Source organism: Manis javanica, chromosome 18 (genome assembly GCF_040802235.1).
Source record: "Manis javanica isolate MJ-LG chromosome 18, MJ_LKY, whole genome shotgun sequence".
Classification (NCBI taxonomy): Eukaryota; Metazoa; Chordata; class Mammalia; order Pholidota; family Manidae; genus Manis; species Manis javanica.
Window position 1 is genome coordinate 18,120,512 of NC_133173.1, and position 12,389 is coordinate 18,132,900.

Genomic DNA, 12,389 nt, shown 5'->3' on the forward strand with positions numbered 1-12,389 from the left:
TTGAACTTCCTGGGTGTTAAAATGCAATTTTATCTTTAAGATGGAATTCTTGCCTTTTACCATGCAGTCTATAGCTGGATCTGCATGCTTAGTTTGCAAAATCACCTTGTCAGATCTGAAGGAGGAAAGACAGCACACAGGCCTGGGCCTTTCAGCATGCTAAAGTGAATTTTACACATGGTTACAAATGATTAGCATAATAAAACACGTGCTACTCTTCTTTATCTGGGGAACGTTAACTGATCTCACTGAAGAATGATTCTAGAGCTTAATGTTTAACGTAGAATTTTAGTAGGGGGGTTTCCTTGCGTGTAGTTATATTGCTCTGACTGCAAATATCCCACTCTGCCCCCTCCAGAGGCCCTCACCCTACTCTGACTACATCCATGGTCCCTGTCTCTCACCCTACTCTGACTACATCCATGGTCCCTGTCTCACCAGAGTACCTGGTACATAGCCGTAGTTTTTAAACACAAAATATACACATACATCCAGCCACATATAAATGAGGGCCAGCTTCCTAAATTTGCCTGCCTCTACTTTCAGTCACTTCAGGTGTGAATTTCTGTCCCAGGTGACTTTCCCCGGTTTCTAGCCATGGAAAGTGGGGTGATCGCGTCCTCCAAGGGCATGGGGACTACTTGACAACCAAGCAACCTAGCGGCAACCCACTAGCACTGGGACACCGGAGCACCACCCACGGAGCGCAGCGGAAACCACTGGCAGCCCGCGTGCGCCTGCGCTCTGTGCAACCCGGGGACGCGCCCCCTACGCGCGCGCGCCGGCGTCCTACCGCTCGCTTAGCCCCGCCCCGCGGCCCGGAAGTGCACGCGTGCCGTCAAGATGGCGGCCTCAGCGGTCCGGCTGCGCGGCCTCTGCCGCCCGTACCACGTTTTGCTGTTCCTCTCCCAGTTCTACATCTTGTCGGGTGGTGGTGAGTGAAAGGCCGGGGTCGTCGCGGGGTCGGGATGAGTGGCAGGCGGACCCGGAGCGCTGCGGTCGCGTCCGAGCTGCGCCCGCGGGCGGAGGGCGGAGGCGGAGTGCCGACCTTGGCGTTTCATTCTTCAGTTTTCTGCGCAGACGAGCTGTGAGGTTTCATAAGCAGTTCTTGGCCTGGTGTGGACCCTGCGTGTTAACCGCAAAAACCAAGGTTTCATATCCCAGGATAACGTATTTCTCTAATTGTAGGATCCTTAGATTTAGAATATTCGCAGCCGCTGGCTCAGTCAATAAAGGATCCGGGCCCAACACGTACTTTCACAGTAGTTCCCAGGGCAGCAGGTACTAGACATTTTCTATTTTAGTAAATGTGTACAGTATATTTACATCTAGTGGTTTCTCAAACTTTTTTTGTGTGGATAAAATCACTTTGCATTTTTGAATATTTCATTGTATTTTAGGTTATGTGAACTAAAGGCAAATACTAGCTATTTTCTGTAGACTGTCTTGATTATTTCAATACCTTTTGACATTCCTGCCTCATCTTTTTCCAGTTCCACACGCCATTTCTGTCTTCTTACCTGTATTGTTTTTCCCCTTCACTCATCAAGATAACCTTCAACCAATGCTTCCTTCCCTTCAGAAAATTTCTTCTACTTTTTGAATCTTGTTGCTGATGTTGGGCATTAATGGCTCCTCCCAAGGCTCTGTGAAAATGGAAGGATCACGGAGGGATTGATAGAGACTTGGAGTCTAGGTCTGGTTGTGTTACTGGGAGCTTGAGCAATTTACTCACCCCTTTGGGGTTCGCTTTCCTTATCTTTAAGGTGGTGAGGTTAGCCTGGTCCTCTAAAGTTATTTTAGCTTTGTGATTCTAAGTGTCCAGCCTCCAGCCACAATAGTAATGAGAAGAAAAGAAATACGGTATTTGTAGAATTGGCAACTTAATACAGCAACTTTAATTGCCTACTTTTAAGTGACTCAGTTTTAAACGAGTATTCCTGTGTTTTGCTAAGTGGACCCTTTGTCCCTGTAATTTATCCCTTTAGAGTTACGTTATTTCAGTGAATTGAAACTGACAGATATTTTGCTGATTCTTATTTGAACATAAAAAGGTTCTAGACAATAGCATCATACTTGATGCTATTTAAAACAGATTTGTTTTATAGAGAAAGCACAAGAAATTTTTACTCGGGTGTTTTCTGAAAGTTCTTCTTCACCAAGAGTCATTGCAATTTGATCCCCTTATAATTGATAAAAGTCTGTTGTACTCCTGGCAAAGCTGACTGGAAAAAAAATTGCAACTCGCTGAACAAGTCATTAATATAGAGAAATATTTTGATCCTTGGTAGTGTAAAACTGTAAATGTTACTAGGAAATTATGGCTTATTGAATTACCAATGTGGAATAATGATAAAGAATGTTTTCTGGAGTTGATACCCTATTGTACTGATTAATTTGGTTACAGGGTCATCAAATTACAAATTAGTGAATTTGAGTGAAAAAACACATTGGGTTGGAAACATTTGGGTTGTAGTTCTAGTTTTGTTACTTCCTCTGTGACCCTGAACAAACCATCTCAAAGCCTTAGTTTTTCACTTGCTACATGGTAGAGTTTTTGAGGCCCTAACATATACCTAGCATAATGTACACATTATATGTACATAAGCACCTTGGATTTTCGTGGTCATTTGGGGGACAGCAATAAAGTCCTTTTCACTTAGCTTTTGGGCTGTTGCACCAGGTTAGGCAACTGGCTGGTGGCAGAACTCTGCCTTAATTTGGGTGTTTCTGATTTCTAACTCTCTGCTTTTCATTCTGGCACAGTATCTCATTGCTAATCATTGTGTCCCTTAACCTTAGAAAATTGTTTTTCTCTGTCATTCTGATCAGTATTATAAGAGAATAAGCTTTTTCCTCTCACTTCTCACAGAAAGTACTGATATCCCACCTTATGTGATGAAGTGTCCAAGCAATGGTTTGTGTAGCAGACTTCCTGCAGATTGTATAGAATGCAAGACAAATTTCTCATGTGTCTACGGGAAGCCTGTCACTTTTGACTGCACAGTCAAACCTTCTGTTACCTGTGTTGTAAGTACTTCAACTTACTTATTCTAAATAAGCTCACTGCAAACCTCGAGTTGAAAGTGGAGTTTAGACTTGACTATGGGGGAAATTATAAAAGTGCTCTGCATTATAAATAATATTTTAGGAAGAAAGTTAACTTTATCCGAATACTGACACTTCCATTTCCAAGAAAGGTTTGGTTGCAAAGGTTCAAATGGCAGTTTTTTTGACATAAGGATAGATTGGAGCACTTACCAGACTCAAGTCAGAAATAGAAACAGTCCAAGGGCACCAATTATTGCCCATTAGGAATGACCTTGTTGCAGTCATGCTACCTACATCGTTTCTGTGATCTTTTGAAAGACAGGAAGGAGCCTCAAAAGGCTTTCATAATTATTGTTCATAGAGTGCTCTAGGGATACATGCTCCTGTTAGAGTCACAGACTGCTGGAGGCAACCGCAGACATGCTGAATGTGAACACGTCAGGGAGGTGCAGGGTATCTGCATTTTTTAACAACTGGACCAGGTAAATTATTGCACACTCCGTTGTTTGGGACTTCTGTCCTACCATCTGAGTGAAATAAAGAATAGAAATGAATATGAAGCGTGTTTTCCTCTTGGTCCTGCCATCACTACTACCTGTGTGATTTATTAATCTGTCTTTTGCTGAATGAGAGGATGGGCCCAAAACACCCTTTCTTGAAGTGTTTCCTTGGAATCCTAGACTTGAGAAACAGTTCAGGAGGAAGACACAGGTTACATACCATGTCCCCTTTTACAGATTTCCTTTGACCCAGCAGTCATAGCATTTCCATCACTTGAACAAGGTCCCTTTCCCTCCATTCTTTAGAACTTGGTCATGAAGGGCTAGGTTGGAAAGTTCCTTCATCGCAGGCAGGGCTTTCTGTAATTTTCCTGAAGTCTAGTGTCAGGGGAGGAGCGAGGGACACTTCACTCAAAGGGGAAATAAGATCTTATGTTGTCTCACTGTGTGAATTTAGTTCTTGTGAACTTAAGTATTTGTCAGAATTTTCATGTATCAGCACAATGGAAAATCAAGCTTACCAGGTAGTCTTCATTATCTTGAATTATCAGTCAGTCTTTGTTGCTGTATCTTAAATAGAATTTTCTCCCTAATTATTTAATTTACTTAATAGCCTATTTATTTGAAATCTTCTAAAAATTTTTACCTTCTGTGTCTGGTATGAGCAGGTACTTAGTGAAAACTGGGATAACTTTGACATCTTTCCAGAATTAGCCTTCTTGTTGTTTGCCTCAACTTTTTTGACAGCCGCCTCCCGAAACTGGTTACTAAGTGAGATATAATTCTCAATTTTGTATTTCTTTAGATGTTCCCAAAGCAAGCTGTTTCATAGTGGACAATAGCAGAGCATAAGAAAAATAACAAAGTTAGAGAAATTACAAAGCTTAGGAAGTTTCTGAACTCCTTGGTCATGGTCCCCGGGCTGTCCTCACCCTGACTGGGAAGTGCTGTGGGTTGGATTCTCCTCTCCTCTCCTCTCCTCCTGCTCCAGGTGCTTTTGTCTTACCTGCTTCCTGTACTAGCCAGAAATAGTGAGCTCTGGAGAACAGCAGGTGCCCAGTCCTCAACAGGGGGAATGGATGTCTGCACCAGGAGAGTCTGGTGGTGTGTTCCTTCTTCAAAATGGAGAACAGGAAATCCGTGAATGGCTGTCAGGGGACATGGGTCCTGGGGCCCCCGGTTGCCAGGGAATCCACAGCAAGTCACAGGTTCTTCCCTTACTTGCTTAAAGAGGATCTGTAGGGTCCCTTCTTGAAAAACTACCATTTCAGGAAGAAAAAATCATGAGCATCACACACACACATGCAAATACTTGCTCTCACTTGAGTGTAACACACTCAAGCCTCCCCCCTTATTTTGAACCTAAAATTAATTAAATACTCTCCTAGTCCTCCTCCATGCATACTGACTATGGACACAGACTAAGAGAATCTCACCTGGATTACACTAGGGAAATTATGAGGGTCCTGTTAAATATGTAAATAGAAGTAAATGTAAAAATCCTGCAACCCCTTCAGTATCAGATTGCTACTGTTCTAATTATAATGGTAACTGTCAAGCCGGTTGATGTCAGCTGGAGATGATCTTGACAGAAGTGTTGCTTTGTATTATGTACAGAAGATAGCAGTCTGCTAGTGTGTCTGAAGCAAGTGTAATTCCTCAGAGGGGTTCTGTGTTCTTGGTAATGACAGCTGTTTTAGAGGGGACGGTAAGAAATATTGTTACTGTAGGTGAGCTTTTGAAGGGCTCTCTTCTCTGTGGTATAAAGATGGATTCTGTAAATACTATGATGTCTGCATGCTATCCGGAAATGGGCAGAATCCCTGTCTTGTCCAGAATAAATTCCAGATAGATCAAAGATTTAATGTGAAAAATGAAACAGTGAACTGCCAGAAAATCATTTGATAGAAGTAGGGAATATTTTCCTAAATATGAAATAAAATTTAGAAGCCATAAAATAAAGAATGGAAAAATAGACTACTAAAAATTGGAGATTCGTCCATGACCTACGAAAGCATAAAGGCAAAAGATAAATGACAAACTAGGAAAAAGTTTTCTGACACACATGACAAATAGTGGACTAATATCCATAAATATAAAGGTTTCCTAAAAACCAGTGAGAAAAAGATGACAAACCTATAGAATCCTGTAGAGAAATGGTGTTAGGCCATGAACAAAGATTCACAGGAAAGAAAGACAAATGGACTTCCAACACATGAAAGAAATGTTTATTCTCATTAAAGAAATACGAATTAATGTATTTTTTGACTTAATCAGATTGGCAAAAAAATGTGAAAGTTTGATTAACACTCTGAGAGCATGAGAGTGTAAGAGACAAACACTCTTATATCTTGTTAATGGGTGGGCAGATTGACCAGCCTCTTGTAGGAGTTTGTCAGGTCTGTGAAACTTACAGGTGCATGTAACCTGTGACCCAGAATTCCAAACCTAGGAATTTATTTTACAGATATTGTTGTATATGGATGCAAATAAATATGCATAAAAGTATTCTTAGGTGCATTTTTCACCAGGCAAAATATTTTAAACAAATTAAGTGTCTGAGAGAGAATTGTTCATGGTCCAGTTTGTTATGAAATAAAAACGTTGCAGCCATAAAGAGAACTAGGCAGTCTAGAGATATTTACGGATACTTACCAAATTAAGTTACAAGTAAAAATCAGTGGGAAAGTTAAATTTTAAAAAAGCAATATATCTGACATAAACATGCCCATGCAAAGAATAGACTCCCTAGAAGGCCAGGGGTAAGCAGTACTTGCTGGGGAGGCAGTGGCTGTCGGGGCCCTGGGCCAGGCCGACTTCCTCCTCACGCTCCTTTACTGTCCTGGAATTTGTACACATTATGAAATCTTTCTTAAAAAATTTATAAGAAATGTGTTACAAATGTACCACTAGAAATAGGCAGTTGCTAAAACAGTATTGCCTAAATCAGAGATGTCCTTACCTAATTTTGAATGCTATCCATAAAAGCAGTGTTGCATTGATCAAAAAAATTAATAAATATGATACTTCCAGAGGTGATTGTATAACCATTTAAAATGACAACCAACAGACAGCCCCAGAAAATCACTCTCAACTTAGAAAGAAAAATTATTTTGTAAAAATAATGTATTACGAGACAATGTCACGTGGGGTTAAAAGGATACAAAATGCTTTTGGCATAATTCTACTTAATTAAATCTATGCTGCAGGAAGGAAAAATAAAAGAAGATGAAAAGTGGTTCTCTGGAGAGGTTATAGGGTTTTCTTTGTAATTTCCAAATGTGCAGCATACGAAGAACATGTGCTACTCTTAAAAGCAGAAAACAAAATAATGACTTTTTAAGTGGAACTGAAAAACTGATCTCAAATGCTTGGGGCCAACAATAAATACTTCCTGAGTCTCTACATACAGTTCTAAGTTGAGAGTGATTTTCTGGGGCTGTCTGTTGGTTGATCATGTTAAGTGCTGGTGGAATCTGAGCGGAAGTAACAGCCCTGGGTGCTATGGTGGAGATAAGACGGGAGATATGGGACTTGGTAGCCAGGCAGTACGTACTTCTAGGAGCATCAGGCTGGGGCTGGGGAATCTGAATTCTGCATGTAACTTGCAGCTCAGTGACCTTGAACATATGTACTCATCGCTCCTTTCGGTATCTGACTCTGGATAATACATTTTCCTTTATTCTGTATTATAAAAATACACATGCTCATTATTAAAAATTTAGCCAGGTGAAAGTTCTGAAATAATGTTGCCATCATCAAATAACCTTTGTCATTTTGATGTGAATTTATCTAGACTTTATTTCTTAGGTATGTATTTTTGGATATGTATCTTATGATTATAGGTTCATACATATTTGGTACCTTTTTTCTGCCACTTCCTGTTAGGTCCTAATAATAATAAAATAATTTAGGAACTTTGTGGCATATGTAGTTTTATTGACATTTAACAAACTATTATATTGTGATTGATTAATTCTGTGTCCTTTGGTACATAGGATCAAGACTTCAGATCCCAAAAGAACTTTATCATCAATATGACTTGCAGATTTTGCTGGCAGCTTCCAGAAACCGAATATGAGTGTTCCAACTCCACCAATTGCATGACAGTGTCCTGTCCGCGGCAGCGTTACACTGCCAACTGCACAGTGCGGGACCACGTTCATTGCTTGGGTAAGTCGGAGTTCAAGGAAATTCATGACAAAAATACTCTCTCTAGACTTACCTATGAAACTTTAACCAGAAATTTGAGAATTAAATTTAAATTATTTAAAATCTAAATTGTTTGTTAGCACTTTTTACTTATGCCAAACCTCATCAGTAAATTTGAACTAAAAAAAATCCATATGATTTGCAATTCCCTTATCCTTAATATGTAATATTTGATTAAAAAAAGTGTAAAGTATAATATTTGGTAATTGACTTTCACATAATTAACAACTAAAGCAGTCTGATGCCATCAAAACTGAGTGCTTTTTCTGCACTGGCTGCTCTGCCTCTTCCAAGGTAACTGCCCTTTTGAATTTTTTCCTCACCCCATTTCCTTTTCTTTACATTTTTTTGTAGTTCTAGGGATGACTTAATTACATAGATGTAGTATCTATCATGCATATAATAAAATACTGTATGATGTAATAAAATGCCGTATGATATTCAGTAGTACATGTTTTAAAATTATATAAAATGATAGCAGGCTGTTTTTGGCCTTCTGGGACTTTTTTTTTCCCCTCTCAACTTGATGACTCTACGATTCAGCTGTGTGTTTTATTTATTTTTTACTTTTGTTTAATCCATTGTAAGATAGTATGATCATTTATCCATTCCCATGTGTATTTGGATTATTTAGTATTTTGCTCTTACAGATTGTGCTGCTGTTAAAATTTGTGCACACATCTCCTGGTTCATGTGTGCGGGAGTAGGACTAGCAGACTGTTGAGCGTGTATTAATTTCCAAAGTGGTTTCATCAGTTTACCTTCTCACCAGTAGGACCTGACTGTTCTTGATGATCCACATCCTCTCCAATATTTGTTGTTTCTTAAGTTGTGTCTTTTTCTTAAGCATTTCTAACAATTCTTTTATATTTTGGATAGTAACCTTTTGGTGTCCCTAAAGTCCTTTCCCATATTTAAATTTTTTCCCCAACTTTCTTTTCATTATCTTGATCAGAACTTTAAAATTTTAATTAGTTGAAGTTACTAGTTCTTCATAGCCCTTTTTTGTTGTAAGAAATTGTTTCTTATTCCAGTTTCAAAAAGATAGTTTCCTGTATTTTCTTTTAAAAGTTGTAAGTTTGTCCTTTCACATTTAAGTCTATAATCCACCTGGAATTGGCTTTGGTATATGGTGTGGGGTAGATCGGGCTCACCTTTGTTCCCACCTGGATAGCCAGTGTCTTGGGCCCCTTCCGGGCCAGACTGTGTCACGGGATGTATTGACGTGTGTGTGGCCTGGTCTGTCTGCTTTTCCTTGATTGATTTGTCTACCTCAGGATGATGCTTCTAGATGGGAAGGACTTTGTTTTCACCATTCACTGTGATAACATTAATTATTGTAAAGAGACTTGACTTTTTAGATTTAAATTACAAGTCCACTTGTTACAATTAAGTCTCTGGGTAAGAGTGTATTTCCTAGTAGAGTCTTTTTTTTTTTTTTTTTTTTAAAGGTAACCGTACTTTTCCGAAAATGCTGTTCTGCAATTGGACTGGAGGTTATAAGTGGTCTACAGCTCTGGCTCTGAGGTAAACTTTGTTGCTAGTAAGTTAAAGATGCCATTTGAATTTTGTTGGGATCAGTGGAATGTTCCAGACATTGAACTCACATGTGTTGAGTAGACCATAGGAAACATAGAGCTGTGGGGAATTCTTTAGGTGGTCAGACAAGTACCTTCATAGAGTTTAGGATGTCAGCTTTTCTCCCAAGATGACTGCATTCTAGGATGACTTAATTGAATCATTATTACAGATGACTAGAACCAGTCAGGGTTTCCCATCCTGAACATACTGTGAAACAATGAAAGGCTGTATACTATTCAAAATAGGTAGGCTTATGATGTCTTTTTAATTTTTGTCTTCTTCTTTATTATAAAAAAATAGTATATGCTCAATACTGAAAGCAGGAAAAAAAATGAAAGTCACAGAAACATTAAAATAACCTATATTTCCACCATCCAGAGATAACTTTAGACTTAGAATTTTTACATAAAAACTTTGACTTTCCCACAGCTTGGAAAAACAAAATTGTACCAATTTTTGTCAGCAGAAGGCCAGACAGGTGGGATGCTTGTTAAAAGGTTGTGCCAAGTAGAGTTGGAGGTTTGGGTTCGAGCCTGAGGCTCTGGGGCCTGCGACATGACAAGGGGCAGGCCTTCATAACCTCGCCACTGTTCATTCTTTGTTGTGGGGCAGCTTGAAGTACCATGGTATGTTCAGCAACTGACTTGAAAGTAAGAATAGTTTCTTCTCTAAGCTCAACATAGTTTCTTTGAGGACGGTTGCTGTGAATGTGGTAATGCCCAGGGTTTGCCTCAGCGCTCCGCGGGGCGGGATGGGAGCACAGATGCGGTGGGGTTGGCCACATGGTGGAAGTGTTGGAGCTGGGGCATGGGTACTCTTCTCTTCACTTTTTACTTTCATATGTTTTGAAGTTTTCCATAATAAAACTTTAAAAAGAATAGAATGAGAGGTCAGAATATTGTTAGATCTTTGAACAATTTGAAGGAACCTTAAAAATCATTTATTCCCAACACTAAACTTCTAGAGATGAGTGACTGACAAAGTCAGACAGTTTGATCCAGGGCAGCCAGATGGTCTTGAACTGTCTCATGATGTCAACTTCGGACTCCATGTTTGTGCACTTTGTGTTAGACTGGCTCCCCTCTGTGTTCTTTCAGGCAGACCATTTTCAAGATTTAAAAGCAATGACATCTATTACTTTTTTAAAAAAGATAAACATTAGATTTCAGTACAGCTAGGATTTTTGACATTTAAACAGTCTTCTTGACTATTCATTATTTGGATAGTTCATTATTTGGTTATAAATTTGGGAAGTAGTCATTTGTGTCTTTGAGCGCTATGATCATTTGAGGCCCTTCCATAAGTGACTCAGTGTGGTTATTGAGCACGCCTGGCTGCAGCTGGGGGCCTCTGGTGGGTGACAGGCCTGTTTGCTGTTGCAGCATTACCCTCGGAGGGTTTGGAGCAGACCGTTTCTACCTGGGCCAGTGGCGAGAGGGCCTCGGCAAGCTCTTCAGCTTCGGTGGCCTGGGAATATGGACTCTGATAGACGTCTTGCTAATTGGAGTTGGCTACGTTGGACCAGCAGATGGCTCTTTGTACATTTAGCTGTGGGTATGTGCTTCAGAGAGGAGCGGTGCTTAGAAGGTACTTCCTTTGCCTGTAGGAATTGATGTGCTGTGAGTGATGTATTTTCTGTTTTTAATGTACAGCATCTGTACTTTGCCTGCCTTGATAAAGGTAAAATTTAAAAATACACTGAACCATGCTTATCTGGAATTTGTTTTTATTTGTGTGAAATATTTTTTTCTGTGAAAAAATTTAAACTTAGTCTTAACTAGAAGAACAAATTCTACAATGATTGGAAATCTACTTGATTCCTCTGACTTCAGTTCTGTATTGTGTAAGTCAAAGTGTATCCAGCCCTGAAAAGTGTTTCAGCTGTGATGACAGAAAGTGGGAAGTGTTTTAATCAGTCATCTGTAAGTTTTGTGGTATACTGTCTTATGTCGTCTGGTCTTTTACTTGTGACTGTTTGAAAGTAAACTGCAGAATATTTATGTCCAGTTACTGTGGTTTGAATTTTGTTAGCAATATAAAAGGTTTTGCAAGCATCCTGAAAAATTAATAAAATTACAAGTTACTTTAAGAAATATGTAGATCTGTTTTCTGTATGTTTTTTATATAAAAATAGAAGCTTTAATAATATATATTAAAATTATAGCAACTGTTACCAAGGTAAACTGTTAATTTTTCAGGGCATTACTCCATTCCAGCAGATATTCATGATTAGCTGGTTCATTGACATAGTGGAAGTGTTAAAAAATGTGTTTCACTGTGACTGATGGTTTTGAGTCTTTATATATCTGTTGTAGACCCTTTATTGGAAAGAAAACAATTATTAATTCAAAGTGCGTTCTAAACAAGCTTCTTTTGAAGCATTTAAAAATTATTAGCATTTTTCCTTTCAAATTTGGGTAACTGAGCATTACTTTTTAAACGTAAGCATTAATAGCCAGAAGACTTAACCAGCCTATCTGATCTAGTAGCTTTGAAATATTTTTCAGAAAGTCTCCATAAATCTAGAAGAAAGTCATAATTTTCCTCACGAGATTATTAATTACAGTTTACTTGGAAGGGGATTTAAATCGCTTTGGTGTGACAACTTGCCATTTAAAAATGGTGATACCAAAAAAAAAAAAGAACGGGCTGCTGTTGAAGCTCAGAATCTGCTTAGGTGTCTTGGTGTACAAGTAGCAGTTCCAGTTCTGGGCACTAGGTGGTACATGCTCATTACAATTAGTTTGCATTATATTTCCAGAAGCAGCCAATCTTGTTTTTTCCTGGGAGCATATGCGGGCATAGGCACCACTTCCAGATGGGAGTCCAGTTTGCACATGGACCTTTCTTTCCTAGGGCAAAGACTCCTTCTCATCCACCATGGTACATGAGACTCTTGGTTGAACAGGTTTTTCTTGGGGACCTGACTACCAGGAAGCAGCTTCTTTGCTAACTGTGCCGAAGAGAATCTCCAATAGTTCCCTGTGGGGCTACCACGTGAGGAGGAGCCAGGGAAGCAGTGGGAATTAGTGGCTCTGCATGGTG

General features: G+C 39.3%; 1 protein-coding gene across 2 annotated transcripts; it reads left to right on the top strand.

The window, feature by feature from the left end:
• The first annotated feature begins 805 nt into the window (after positions 1 to 805).
• Positions 806 to 11,439, top strand: TM2D3 (TM2 domain containing 3). 2 transcript variants are annotated; one of them, XM_017675269.3, is made up of 6 exons: positions 814 to 934; positions 1,189 to 1,281; positions 2,873 to 3,030; positions 7,550 to 7,724; positions 9,215 to 9,290; positions 10,727 to 11,439. In XM_017675269.3, exons 1-6 carry the CDS (start codon positions 844 to 846, stop codon positions 10,890 to 10,892), a joined length of 759 nt encoding a protein of 252 aa, XP_017530758.3. In that variant the 5' UTR covers positions 814 to 843; the 3' UTR covers positions 10,893 to 11,439. The 2 variants fall into 2 exon arrangements, with proteins under 2 accessions (XP_017530759.3, XP_017530758.3); XM_017675270.3 differs by lacking the exon at positions 1,189 to 1,281 and having other exon boundaries at positions 806 to 934.
• The last annotated feature ends 950 nt before the right edge of the window (positions 11,440 to 12,389 follow it).

What these genes read in the sequence shown, in the direction of transcription:
- TM2D3 (XM_017675269.3), top strand. Translation starts at nt 844, where the DNA reads ATGGCGGCCTCAGCGGTCCGGCTGCGCGGCCTCTGCCGCCCGTACCAC. An exon ending in AGTAGTTCCCAGGGCAGCAG is followed by an intron (nt 1,282 to 2,872) that starts GTACTAGACATT and finishes CACTTCTCACAG; the next exon opens with AAAGTACTGATATCCCACCT. An exon ending in GGACCACGTTCATTGCTTGG is followed by an intron (nt 7,725 to 9,214) that starts GTAAGTCGGAGT and finishes TTTTTTTTAAAG; the next exon opens with GTAACCGTACTTTTCCGAAA.